This window comes from Poecilia latipinna, unplaced genomic scaffold, assembly GCF_001443285.1.
Source record: "Poecilia latipinna isolate Pla-1442-1.1 unplaced genomic scaffold, P_latipinna-1.0 Scaffold613, whole genome shotgun sequence".
Lineage (NCBI taxonomy): Eukaryota > Metazoa > Chordata > Actinopteri > Cyprinodontiformes > Poeciliidae > Poecilia > Poecilia latipinna.
In genome coordinates this window covers 477228-491501 of record NW_015113229.1, presented here as the reverse complement: position 1 = coordinate 491501, position 14274 = coordinate 477228, and the positions used below count along the sequence as shown (strand labels likewise).

The window sequence follows — 14274 nt, the reverse complement described above, 5'->3', positions numbered from 1 at the left end:
GTGATGAATGCTGCTCTTCTGAAAAATGATTCTCTAGCTCCCTCTGGAGGGCCAAGCTGCACATATACATACTTACTTTCTCATTCACGCTCATTGTGTTATAACAGGTGCAATAAATCCAATACTTTCAAACAACTAGCATATTTCAGTACTTCAGCTTAAGAAATTTTAAAGCATACTTTTATCACACACGGTGTTAGACGTGAAGCTTTTGTGTCTGTTTTTATTGCTTGTAGCAGCTAATGAATACCCGAAATGATTTCTGAAAATTCAAATATTAACTCAAACCGATTAAAAAGCGGAGCTTTAAGGCAAAAATGCAAGAAAAAAAGCAAACAAAAACCCGAGTGGTGACTCTTGAAGCTCCAACTCCACATCTACTGAACTTCCCCCAAAAAATCCTAAATGGGCTTTGAATTATCCATTTTGTTTGTGGATTTTTACCCTGCTTTTCTACCTTCCACTCAATTTTCCAGTAGTATTACATAAATATAGCACTTTGAACAACTGTCTTCTTCAGCAATCTATTTTAACTTAACCTCTTTGCAGGGTGTTAATGACTTTTTTTTCCTCATGGTTGTCCAGACATTTCTGGAATAAAAATCCCATTCATGGCTTTCATGTAAAATTCTAATCTTACCTTAAAAAAAGCTTGATATAGCACTCAGTGTAATAAAACTATATTTGTGAATTATTATTTTTTAAATTGAATTACTAAAATATATCTTACTCTTCGAATGTATTGAGCCGCACCTGTACATGAATGCTGATCCAAAGCATTGAACTCCAGAATTTTTTCTAATCATTAGATATTTGCAAGCAGATATTAATGCATAATAAACTCACCAACTTCAACTTGTATGCAAAGAAAAGACAAAACAAAGCCAAATCAGCGTCTTTATTTTACAAACGCATTATTCTATGGACATTTTTTTTTTTCAGATAATAAAAAGGCAATTTACAAGCTTAAGAACCAAAATGAAGCAGCACAGAATGATTATGAGTAAAATATATAATTTGAATAAATATATCTATTTCATGCTATAAAATAAATTCATAAATGGCAATAGATACAACGTCTATAGCTGTAGCTAGCTTCATTTACTTCATAGTTGTACAAAACAGTAGAGTTCTGAGGTTCACAGTTGGGTTGTGAGGTTGTGTGTATAGAGTGGACAAAAAAAACAAAAAACAAAAACAAACTGGAGCCGGGTCGATTCTGCTGTCACGGTTCGGTTCGTGGTCTCCGGCGGGCCTCGGGTTTTAGCTCTGTGGGACATAAGGGCTCACTGAGAGCATGAGGCAGAACGTGTGGGGACTGAAGACTGGGTTCCCCGCCCGAGGAGAAGCGAACGTTTAGGCTACAGACACGAAGTCTGTGTCCAAGGATATCAATCAATATATATATATATATACCCTGAGTTCAAGGTTTTTGATTTTTTTTTTTTGCCTTGTCAATAGATACATGAGAGTCAGACACTTTATAGTGCAGAGTGTAGGGGCAGGGCGGAAAACCTTAGGAGGAACTGTTCTCCTCCGATCCTGAACTACAGCTTTGAATCCCGAGGAGCCGCCGGAGATCGCCGAACCTCAACATATTCGACAGGCGGCCCCGCGCTCCATAACAGTGGCGAAACAGCCCGAAAATCCCTTTCGTTGTTTCACTCAGCTGGACGTGCACCTCCATAAACGGTGCCGCTGAGCGCCCAGTTTCTGCTGCAGTTCACCGACTGCCTCTGCATCTCGATGAGCATCTGAAACATCTCTCTAACAACAAAAACTTTGATCGAATATTCTTTTTTTTTTGTTGTTGCTGTCATTGTTGTTGTGAAAAGTAAAAAGTCAAACCATCCAAAGTATTATAAAAAAAAAAAAGAAAAAAAAATAATAAAGATAAAGCAACATTAAAATCGTCCTGGTCCTACTTCAGCTCATCCGCTCCCTGACATTGTTGTGTTTGATACATGACAGGCCAATATTTCATTAGGCTTGATGATCCCATTACCCCACAATCACTCTCTCAAATAATTAAAAAAAAAGAGGTTATTGCTTTTCTTTCAATAATACACAGTGGACAGAAACTGACTGAAAAGCTATGGAAGACTTGTGATTTTTTGTTTTAAGCCTGTATCAGTGTTCGTTAACTACCTGAAGTGAGTTTATTATAAAAGGAATAGGACGAGCTGCAATTTTAAAAAGAAGTAGTCTGACAGCCTTCCTTGTAAACACTTCCTTTTGATTACTTGTGGCCCAAAATGCATCTCCGGTTCCTTTTCGAAGAGGTGGACCTAAAAACTGACAAAGAGCCAATCTGAGAGTGTTTCAAGTTCAGTTGGTTCTGGAAGTGTGTACTATCTAAGAAGTAGCTATGGTTTATTTAAAAAAAAATAAAATAAAAAGCCTTTAAACAATTCTGCCTCCATTCACCAATCATGAATACATAATTTAATAAGCTAAAAGCACCACTTAAGGGAACAACATCCCTACCTACTTACCAAAAATAACTGTGGGAACTATTACTGAGTTCCTTAGATGTAAATAAGGAGATAAAGTAGACTTTCCGGTTGGAACTGGTATGTAGTTTTGACAAATATAAGTGCACAGTCAATGAAACAATTACAAGAAAACTTAAGTTAAATCTATCAGTTAGCATTTTTATAATTTTCTGGCTGAGCAACGTGCAATTTGGCTACAGTATATGAGGATAAGCTTTTTTTTTTTTTTTTTTTTCCCCCCCCTCTCACAAATATTCATTAATTATCTGCTGAATATTCAGGCAGTTTCCTGCACCAATATAACAAAAAAAAAAAAAAAGGAAGTAGACTGTTGTTTTTCATGCATCATCTTCCTTCACTGAAATGCTTCAAATACAGTGCATAACTCAGATTGTCCGAGTACAGTCTGCGAACACGGGCCCGTCGGTTGGCTTGTTGGAAACAAGTCTGCCTTGTTTGATTGTGATCAACTGCTACAAAGATCAGTTAAAATCAACGGCCCGTCCCCATGTCCCCCCATAAAAAACAGACTGAAAGAAAAAAAAGACTCGGTGAAAGTTAGAGACCAGATTTAGCTGAGTCCAATACAAAGATTAAATTTAGGTCCAACTCATTCTTGGTACACACTTTTACAGTGCCTTAATATTGTATTCGTAACCTTTTGAATAATTTACCACACTACAACCAGAAATCACTGTGCAATTTATAGAGATTTTTTTTCCAAATTGAAACAATGTAGTATGTAGTTGTGAAATAGAAGGAAGTATCTTTATATGTAGAGAGAGAAATTTGAGGAGTGGCACTTAGATGTGTGTTTTTTATTTTTTTTTATTTTAAACAATTCCTGGTGGAGTTACAGATAACCACGGCTCAGGTGAGTGCTTGTGTTGCCGGGACAACTATTAGCAACACTATCCTCAAATCTGGTGTTTATGGAGATGCTATGACCTTTTTTTTTTTAAAAAGTAAATTCAGTTCAACGTTGGCAACAAGCTATGAAAACAAGTGAAAGAATATGCTCTGTAAAATGCCTTGTGTATCACTGCATATCACCCTGAACACTTAATCTGCATGGTGAAATATGGTGGTGGCAGAATCATGGTGTGGGGACACTTAATTAGCAAAAGAAGTAATTGGATGTTGCAAAAGACTGAACACAGCCTGAGTCACAGCAGGATGATTAACATGTTCAAAACCAAAAAGTAGATTTCAATCCACCAGTAAACTGTTGGCAGGATCTGAAACGCAACAGTGGTAGAGACACGCCTCAAGGTAAAATCAACGTCAACAGATTATCCACTGAGCTGGGTAGGTACGAAATGCACACCACACTTTTCAGGTTTTGTACTTTACATCGTGTTCCTTCCACTTCACAACTATGCACTGCATTGTGTTCTGACACCATGAGTGAAATACGCTGGAAATGACTGGCTGTCAGGTGACGAAGCAATTTGATGTTGATTGTTGGGCAAGACACTAATTTTAGTTGTGGCCATTTTATTTCATATTCTCAAGAAAGAGGCACATTTCCAAGTGCCAGGATCTAAAGTATAAAGCTTGTGGCAAGGCACGAGGTTTAGGATGCCACTCTGTTCTCTCTCTCTCTCTTTTTGTTCTTTTTGCAGACTTAATAATTACGAAACCTATTGAACTTTTCTATGGCTTAAAATATAACATTACTGACTTACCTATTGAAAATGTTCTTTAAATCTTTCACAATTGATTGTTATAAGCTGAGAAACCAAACTTGCAAATAGCAATCACCTTATCCTATATTACTGAGAATTAAGCTAGTATAATCAAAACGGACTCTAAAAATCACCTATTAGTCTTTGGTGTAATGTCTTGGCACAAGATTAATTTAACAGTTTTTTTTTTTTTTTTTACTTGTCATTCAACAGATGATTCTAACGGGTATGGATGTTTTACTTTTAGACTGGTAAAGATCATGGTAAAAATTTATGTTAGTCAGCAACTTGTATTGATGAGGTCAGATCAGCGTTTGACAGATATAAAATTGTACTTGGTAAACATTTATAGGCTGACAGACTGCTTGTGATAAGTGAAAGCGTGCGCTTTGTTTGTACACACTGCTAAAGTAAAGCGAGCCATGCTGATTTCAGAGAAATTCTCCACATTTTGGTGTCACTATCTCCTCCGTTAAAAGCGTAAAGATGACGCAAGGACATTCAGAGAAGTAACAAAATAAAAAGCTCACGTAATTTTAGGCAAAAGCAAATAACAGAATCTTCCACCAAACGTACAATAATTATGGAAATTATATGAGATAAACTATAAGGTAATCAATTTTCAATTCATTGGCATAAAATTCAACATATGGCCCAGATAGGAGAAAATCAAAGTCTATAGTGGGTGTTCTTTAAAAATACACACACACACACACGCACACACACACACAAAAAAAAGGCATTTAACAGCTGGATGGCAAATAAAGAAGCAGAGTAGCACAAACAGAACCACCCGGCTAAGTTTTAAACTCGCAAACAGTTAGTTTGGCACTTTAAGCGCCTTTTTATACATAATAAGATCCCCTTCCCTGATCCCAAATAACACAATGAGTATAGGTAAAAAATAAAAATAAAAAAGTCATGCCACATGCATGACTTTAAGCCAATAGTATTTATACGATTTCAGAATGGCAACAAAGTTGTTGTACTTTTCTCTGACTGAAGTTATACTCCAAATATGCATCAAGAACAACAAAACAAAGTTCTGCTCTTTTAATCGGTGGGCTGGCACTAAGCTGAAACCTAACTCTGCAAAGTGCACTAATACTTTTTTTTAAAAACTGACCACATTTCCACATATTTATCTTTTAACCTTAATTCAGCTATGCCACATCTAAGACGATGACACAGAGGAACACACTCCTAAATGGGTTCCCAACAAACACAAGAAAACAAAATGAGCTTTTATAAATGATGGGATATTAACCATGAGGCAATGGCTGAGATTCCTTTGTTCATTCTTTTTGCATATTGTTCAAGCTGGTCCCTAAGCTGTGCTTAGTTAACAGCAACTACACTTGTCTCTGTCAGATACTGAGTATTACATTGGAAGCCTTCCTCTTTATAAAACACACACACATATGTTAATTCATTGTAAATTAGCCTGCAGGGTAAAGAGGTATACATGTGACTTTACTTCGTGGACATAGTTCACCCATTTCATGGGTGACAGTATCTAAAACCACACCTGGACCAACTGAGTGAGACTTCCAGTAGTGATGTGTGGGATAAAATCCTGAAGTGTTTTCGTAAAGCAAGTATCGCCAGACGGAAAGTAAAAACGTATTTTGAAAATCATAACAGGGCCAGTCGATTAATTTGTCCGCAATATTTGCCAGAAGCACACAAGTAAGCTAGTAGATTTAATGCACTCCTAACATAGCACCTTCTTGATCATAATTTTAACCTGGCTGACGGTAGACATTTGACAAGGACTTTGTCCCTAATCCATACAATCAGCAAGGAATATTTCCCACCCTAGTATCAAGGCTTTGTGTAAAAAGGATAAGTGTTACAGCGTTTGGCAATAAGATAAACTGTACATAAAAGCTAAAACGGATTTCAAACGGTGAACACGTCTGTGCCGGCTAGGTTCTTGGCTATGAGGTAGAACCCGGTGAGTTTCACTGAAGTTAAAATACTGTCTGTTATGAGTATGTAGTTGCAACATGAGGTATTAAACGGATATGTCACACGAAGCTTTGCACTGGCAGAAAAATCATTCCTTGTGAGTAAGTGACCTCCAGTGGCCACATGTGCAAAAACAGGTCAGGTAAAAAGGTGATATGACAAGCATCTTACCAGAGCTTTCACATTATCAATTATTGCAACATGCCTATATAACTCTGTAAATATTTTTTTCTTTTTTAAAAAACATGGAAAGATAAAAAGAGCAATCAACTGGAGGTCTTGATTATTGGGACCACCTCAAAAATAGTACGTTGTGACTCCCTTTGCTTGAAAGAATTTCTATAATAAAGCATCCACTTTCTTTCACTCATTCTCTGCATCAATTTTACAAAAAAAACTGACAGAAACGCTTGTATCAAGAAAGGTTCGTAGCAGAGGGATTCCAAAAAAAAAAAAAAAGGCGAGTCCTTTAGATTGAGTTGAACTAATCATATCTTAAAGCTTCCATAACCTGAAGCAGGACCTTAAAAATCACATCTCGATGCCTGAGCCTCCTCTGGACTGCATTTTGAACTCTCCTCCATCTCATTGGCTGGTGCCTCTTCCGCATACTGCGCCTCATAGGCCATCCCCTCTGGTGTGTCTCCCTGGTCCTTTTGACCTGAGCTATCCTCGGTTCTCTCCGGAGAGTCCGTGTGATTGCTAGCCTCTGACGCTCCCATGTGCTTCTTCCGCAGGTGTTGATTAAGGGTGCCCTGGAATGGGAAGCATTTACCACAGATCTGACAGTGGAAGGGCTTATTGTCTGTGTGGCCACGGATGTGGTACTCCAGCTGGTCTTTCCTCGTGTACTTCTTGCCGCAGAACTTACAAACAAATGGGGTAATTCCCATGTGCAGGCGCATGTGGCGGTCCAGACTCCCTTTCTGATTGAAGGTCTTTCCACAGTAGATGCAGATGAGTCTTTCGTTGTACGGGTACCACTGGCTCCGGAGGCTGCGCTCTCGTACGTCATTCTCCAACCCCGCGGAGCCCACGGCTGATTCGGCGTCGTCCGAAGCGGGTTTCATTTGACTCAGGACCCCTGCCGGGATAGCCACTGGGCGCTTTGATCGGGCTCTCCCGCCTCTGAAGCCACTGAGGATGGAGCGAGAAGGACTGGAGTTGCTGAGGTTGACGAAGGAGGAGGAGGACAGCCCTGAGTAAGAATAGGCAGCAGGCTGGATGACTGGGCCGTAGGAACCCACGGTTACGGCCACAATTTGTTCTCCGTCCACAAACTCTGTGTGGTAACCATCGTCGCCAGCCGAGGAACTATCTGAGCAAGATGGCCTGTCGTTTTTTTCTACCTTCACATGCACATCTGTGACTTGCCCATCTTTGCCAATCAGTTCTATTTGCTCGGTTTCACCTTCGATGACTGCGTCATGCTCTGACACGCCGTCGCTACTGCCACGATCTGATTGCCCCTCCTCTTGCTGCTGCCGCACCCGGCCCTGGCCTTTGCCTGCTTGTTCCGACCGAGCTTCGCCGACTCCCTGGCTCTGCCGGGGGAAATAAGGGGGGGAGATCTGGGTAGGGTTTATGAACAGGTTGCTGTCGTTTACACCATTGCGACTGATTTGCGAGCTGTCTTTATCTGGGCTACAAGCATTAACTGGGAGGCTGATCTTGGAATGGATGCTCTCCAGGATCTGGGTGCACTTGTCGATGATTGCCTGCATCTGCAAAAAGCTGGCCGCCGTGAGGAAGCTGATAATATCCTTGAGCTGGAGGGACATGTGACCCGTGTAGCAGAATGCGAGGAGCTGCTCAAACACCTCAGGGCTTTTGATGACTGAAATGGAAAGGCCACTCATGGTGTTGAGGGCTGAGTGGTCACGGAAGTAGGGTGAACTGGCCGCCAGGACGGCCTTGTGAGCTCGAAATGGCTGGCCCTGAATGTGGACGATGATGTCGCACAGCTTCCCTTGCAGCCGCAGCTCGTTGAGTTGGGTCAGAACTGTGTTACTGAACTCCGGCACATCAAACTCGATGTAGCTGCCGTCGTCCATTTCTTGGATATGTTTCTCCAGTTTGTCGACAGCCTGAGAAGAGCAAAAACAATTCTTGTTTTAATATTTTGCATACACACACCCACACTATAATATATGCAGAATACCATGACCACTGTGGGATAAAGGCAGTAACCTTTACACGTGTTAGTAGCTAGAACACAATAGGCAACAAGTGAACACTTCCCCCCACATCTGTTGTGTTAGAAGGAAAAGAAATAGGAATGAATAAAGAGCTGAGAGAGGCCATATCGGGAAAGAAACTGCTGATAAATAATCTATAATATTTATAAGTGTTTGACATTGATGAAAATGAAACTTTTCTGGCAGCACTGACACAATAAAAGCTCATCTGATGCTGAAGCGCTTCGAGCTGAAAGAGAAGCTTAGAATCGACTCCCACGCAAATTAGAGTTTGTTTTGAAATGCTTCCTGTGCAAAGCATTTCTCCTTTCTGCCGTTTGAGATCAACAGGTTATCTCCTCATGTAGTCTGCCTGCAGCTTAACAGACTTTATGCTCATAGCTGCCAGCTGTGAACTAAAACATCTTTGACTTGATATATGTGATGGGTGGAGGCTCTTTAGTTTGCACACCATGATTCTGTTTTTCGCAGCGTCAAAATATTTAAAAATAGCATTAGATGTCTTTCTTATTAGCAAAAGAAAGTGGAGAAGTATGCAGACCTTCTTTCAACCATCTCACTCGGAGGAATGTGCAGCAAATGACGGGGCAGGCTTGTCAGTGGCATTACTGTATGTTCTACTTCCTCCTAGCGTTTCCTTAAATTGATTTAAAAACCTTAATACAGCTTGATGTCATTAACAGTTGTATACCTAAAATACACAGTGCATCAGAGATCATTGCATGCAAGGCTGCTAAAGCTGCAGATCCTCAAGTTTAGAAATGGTTTGAGAAGCACAACTAGCAAATTCCATAAAACTCAATCCAATAGAACATCTTACATCATGCTGAACAAACGATTTCCGTTGATGGGCGTCCCACCTCACAACTTATAGGACTTCAACAATCTGTTACCACACCCTTAGTGGTCTAGTGTAGCCCATATCATAATGGCTCAGGGCTATCTTGGTCATGTTATGCTGAGCAGGTGTATTATGATCTTGTCATAAAAATTTGATATAGTGTTGTTAGCGTTAAAAAGAAAGGTGCTGGGTACATAGTTACACCTTAAAAGGAAATTGATGGGAAAGCAGATAAAACTTACGCAAATGGCTGTTCAAAGTCTACCCGCCAGTGACTGTAGTGAAACGTTAGTCACTGGAGCCAGACCGAAAAAGATATAGTGTACATACAGTACCTGCCAGAGAAAGAGGAAAATCTGGTTCTGCAAAGAAGGTCGGCACGCACCTACTATTCTTCAGAAGGCTTGAAAAGAAAAGCTACTACAACCAGGATCAACTCATGTGGGGCAACTGCCTATGTGTGATAATCTTTCTAGACTCTGTCACTTATGACAACATTTACTAAAAAGCTATGAGTTGAATTCAGCTGCTACGCAGCAGGCCTTCTAAGGATATACATCCTAAAAAAAAACAATGACTATAAATTATAACTTACAGTCAGGAAGAGGTAATTAACACGTTTGCAAAGTTACCGTCTTCTACATTCACTAACACATCCCGTTTGAGTCTCACCTACCCTGACATTAGGTTGTCAAAAACACTGGTTTGAAATTAGGCATTAACTCTTAAAAACATGTAAAAAATGGCCTCAAAATCAAACTCCAGTATGTTTATTGCAAGTAAATACAAATAAGTTCTTCCAAGAGGCTGGAACAACTTAGTTGTGATTTAAAAAATGTTACTTTCTTGGTGTTTGAAAAAGGCAAGTCTTTGGTGCACCACCTCTTCCCGTCATTTTCTCTGTTTATAATAATTGGTAAACAGCCACTCAGTGCGTACATGCTAATAGTTTGAGGTTGATGAGAAAACTTTTGGAGAATGGAGTTTTTTTTCAAGAAAGTGGAAGTCTGTTAGGACAAGCTTTTTATTCAACAAATTAAAACGCCAAGAGAGAGTTATCAATTTCAAATAAGATATTAACTGCTTATAAAGCTTTGACAGACGCTCACTTCAAATATGCTGGACTATCCTGTTAGGCTGTGATAGACTGTCTAGCTTTCACTGTTCTCTCCTACCTCCTCGACCGCCCCACATTTTTCCCCTCATAACCCTTGCCGGCTATTCAGCACTATCCTATGCAAACTGAGTACTGTCAGCACACCGGGGATGTAAACACTTTCTCCAGTTGCGAAAGCTTGCCAAGACATCTTTTTAAGACATCTGTCCAATGAACCTGTATTCTTAGCCACAGAGGCTGCATTGAGGCGCAAGAAATATCTATAGGAAGAGGGTTGATTTTCACTCCTGCCATTGCAATCAATAAATAAAACATATTCACACTGACAGACTCTTTACATGTAAACTGGGTGGAGCCAAATGGAAAGGCAGACAAAGAATGTAAGCTCAGTAACTAGAAAGTACATGATGTGTGAGGATCACATGCTTGGCTTGGACGCAAAAAAACAAAGCAATTGGAGCTAAGCTCATATTTCTTGCTAGATAATGAGCTTGATGCTGCTGCTACGTGGGTCCACAAAGATATATTAAAAAGCTTGTCATTTAGAGGAGGAAAAAAAAAAAGTCAGCAGGAAAGCAGTTTATGCTTTCTTCAACATCAGCAGGCAGCATTTGCCTACTTTTGAAAAACTGTTTGTGGGCCACACCAGACGTGGGACAGAACTGCTTAACCAGCACAGAATGAAGAACAATTTAAAACAGATAGTAAAGCACCCATATAAAAATAGACCGTGGAGAGCCTAGGGGACAGTAAGATGCGCATAACTTTGCTGAAGTGAAAATAACACACATCCTGAAAACGACACAGCCTTCTGTAGCGAGAAGAAATCAGCACGGCACGCTGAAGGTTTTACGTTGAGCCTTGTGGGTGGGTTCTCTTGGATTTGCTTGGAATACATGAAGCTCGTTTTTCTTTTCTTTCTTCATTTCAGGCTAAATACATGTTAAGCAGATGAAGAAAAATTAGAATCTTAAAACATTCGGGCCTGTCTTTATCCTCCTCATCGGCTTTAAAACAAGACACCATCAACAAACATCCCTAATAAATGTTTTACATTTGATTTAGTTTGCATTGTGCTTTTATTAATAAAAACACCAATAAATTTAAAGATTAGCCAACCAAATTAAGACAGTGGACCGACTAAGGTTCCTGTTGGGTAAAACAAATTAAATTTGATACAGCACCCTTAAAACAGAAGTCAGTGCAAGTAAAGTGACCGCTTGCTGTTCAGTTGCTGTAAATATCTAAATGCACAATAACTTTTACTGTAGTCCTCTTTTAGCAGGAGGGCAATTAGAGGGATGGGAGGAGTCATAACTGGTTGGTGGAATTAAACCTTAATGGGTTTTCATAGTGCAAAGTGAAAATGTAGAGGACAGTGCTCTATGCATAGACTAAAAAGAGAGCTAAAAATATGGGAATGTGGCTTGTGGTGTGAAGCATTTTAAAGGCCATTAATGTTTTAATGGCCTTTATCAGTCACCACCTTCTGACTGATACCTGGCTGATCCGGTTTTCTTTGAAAGCTGATTGCAAAATTATTTATTTTTTTGTTTGTTTGTTTTAAAGGACTATATCTAAAGAAAAATATATATAAGATCACTTGTAGAAAAAGTATTTATAGATGAAGCAGAAAATTAAGTGATAGCAAGATCTTTTCCTATCAACAAACCTTGATCTGATTTGCACTAAACTCAAAAGAAGAACCGAAAATTAGCCATTTGTTGCATCTTTTGAGTATTTGAATGCTGACCAGTTTGCTCTATGCCTCTCAGTGAAAAATAATAAAACACAAACAGAATTAGAATCAATACAATTTAACTACTCACCACATAAAGCAAACACAGAGCTGTAATAACAAAAGAATGTGGGGGTTCAATACCACAAAGCACTTGTAAACAAACACTGCAACTCATTTGGCAGCAACAATCTAATCTGGCGAATGTTTCTGTTTAAATAAGCTTGGCAACAGTTGCAAATGTCAACATTAATACTGATTCTTTTCTAAGGATAATTTTTTATTGAATTGAAGAACAAATGACTGTCAAATATATACAGAAGTGAACCCTACCTTCAGTGACCCAGGAGACCTAGGTTTACTGAAAAATAATATGCCATGTCCCTGCACTTTGTCCTGCCATATCTCACTTTCTTAGAACAAATTGTAACAAAGTGTGCTGCCATATCTGCTGGCCCACCTCACGCCCCAGGAAACCCAGTGAAGTTTTTGACAGATGGAATCTAAATGCAGCCCTGGTGCCATATCATATTTTAGTTATCATATCATAGTTTATCAAAAAACCTTTTACTTTACACCACATATATAAATTAACTACTTTCAATCTGGAGTTGCGTTTATAAATAATAACACCCTCCTACAAGTCCACGAAAGCGTCGAGGCATACAGTGCACACTCTTATGTGTCGACTGCCAAGGCACATAAGAAGAAATAGGAACAGCTTCAAACTTTAATGTACAGCGGGTAATGATGGGGGAGGAGGAGAGGGTCTAAACAGCAAAGCTGCTATCGTTGACGCTAGCTTCACTGTCACGTCGAGCTCATTTTAATTTCAAGTACCGACTATATCTCACTCCAACAAAAAGCTTAAAGTCAGGTTAAAGTTACTTAACCACTTTCAGCCGATTCAGTGGGCTGGACAACCCGGGTGTTAAGCATCAAACAAGCAGATGCTAACTAGCTACACTAGCTAGCCTACAATCAAGTTTCATAGAGAAATGGACTACTTTAGCAAATTGTTCCAAATTGTGTCATTCAAGCATGAATCTTAGGCTCCAGTTCATTACTATATTGATAACTGTCAAGCCTTTGAGAGTTAATAACCAAGTTATAACGTCGAACGCGGGTGGAAACTATGTCGGCTATAATATTACACCGCTATAATGCTAGTTAGCCAGTGCTAACGGATAGCCGTAGTTTACTAGTCACTTTCGTTTCAGCGCCGAGCGTTACCCACAGGCTAATGCTGGCTAGTAGATAGCAGCTAGCGTACGGTCGTAGGTAATTATTTCGCCATTACTTACGCTGAAAAGGCACCGACGTGCCGACATTACAAACGCACTACGGTCACCAGTCCATGCCAAAGACGAAGTCCACCACACTCACCGTCTTGAAGGTTGGCATTTAGATGTTGTCCATTCCCCTCAGCAGCTCGCTAACACTACAGCCAGGCCTCCCCCCCTTTTCCAAGTCCAGATGTGTCAGGCAGTTTCTGCTGCAATTTTTGCATCAACAGGAAGTGTTCTTTAGGCTCGTTGCATTCATTCTATCTAATGTATCTTGCAGCAGAGCAGCCCCTCCCTTGCTTGTGTCAGTGTTGTACGGTGACATATTATGTTCTTAATGTATGACGGAGTGGGGGACGTGCACTCGCAGAAAAGGAAAAATAGAGTAAGCTCGTGTCTTTTTCTTTGAAGTAGTTTAACTGATGGTTTGAAGGTTATGTTTCATGAAAAAATAAATTACATTGTGCAGTTTAGTCTAACTTTCTTTTTTCCAACTACAGTAAAAAAGTTAATATTTATTCTGTGGTAACTTGATCTAGAACAGAACAGGATCAAATGTGCAAGTTTATGGGGTTTTACTGAATGAGTTTCTGTTTCTTCTTGTTGCTCCAAGAGGAAACAATATGTTGTTTATATCAGTATATAAGCATTGTACATGAGAGAACGATAATAAAGACACTATTTTTAATAATAATAATAATAATAATAATAATAATAATAATAATAATAATAATAATATAAACAAACAAAATCTAAATTGAAAATGTAATTTGACCCCCAAAAAAGTGTTAAATTACACTTTTTTTTATTTGGAACCTTGCATGTTGCATCGTTCATTTGTTTTAATAGGTTTCCGTATTTGTCGTTTTGAAAACGTAAGTCTGACAAAACTGTGAATTTATGTGTGTGTGTGTGTGTGTTTTCTTGTGTGAAGTCTGCG

The 14274-nt window shown here is 39.4% G+C and overlaps 1 protein-coding gene across 3 annotated transcripts; it reads right to left on the bottom strand.

Moving 5' to 3' along the window:
- Positions 1–1441: 1441 nt before the first annotated feature.
- zbtb34 (zinc finger and BTB domain containing 34) lies at positions 1442–13653 on the bottom strand. Of its 3 annotated transcripts, none has more exons than XM_015043054.1 (2): positions 13435–13653; positions 1442–8241 (listed from the first exon to the last, which is right to left on the bottom strand). In XM_015043054.1, the coding sequence occupies exons 1-2, from the start codon at positions 13450–13452 to the stop codon at positions 6679–6681; spliced, it is 1581 nt and encodes a 526-aa protein (XP_014898540.1). In that variant the 5' UTR covers positions 13453–13653; the 3' UTR covers positions 1442–6678. The 3 variants fall into 3 exon arrangements, with proteins under 3 accessions (XP_014898540.1, XP_014898539.1, XP_014898538.1); XM_015043053.1 differs by having other exon boundaries at positions 13353–13441; XM_015043052.1 differs by lacking the exon at positions 13435–13653 and adding an exon at positions 12140–12249.
- Between the last annotated feature and the right edge of the window lie 621 nt (positions 13654–14274).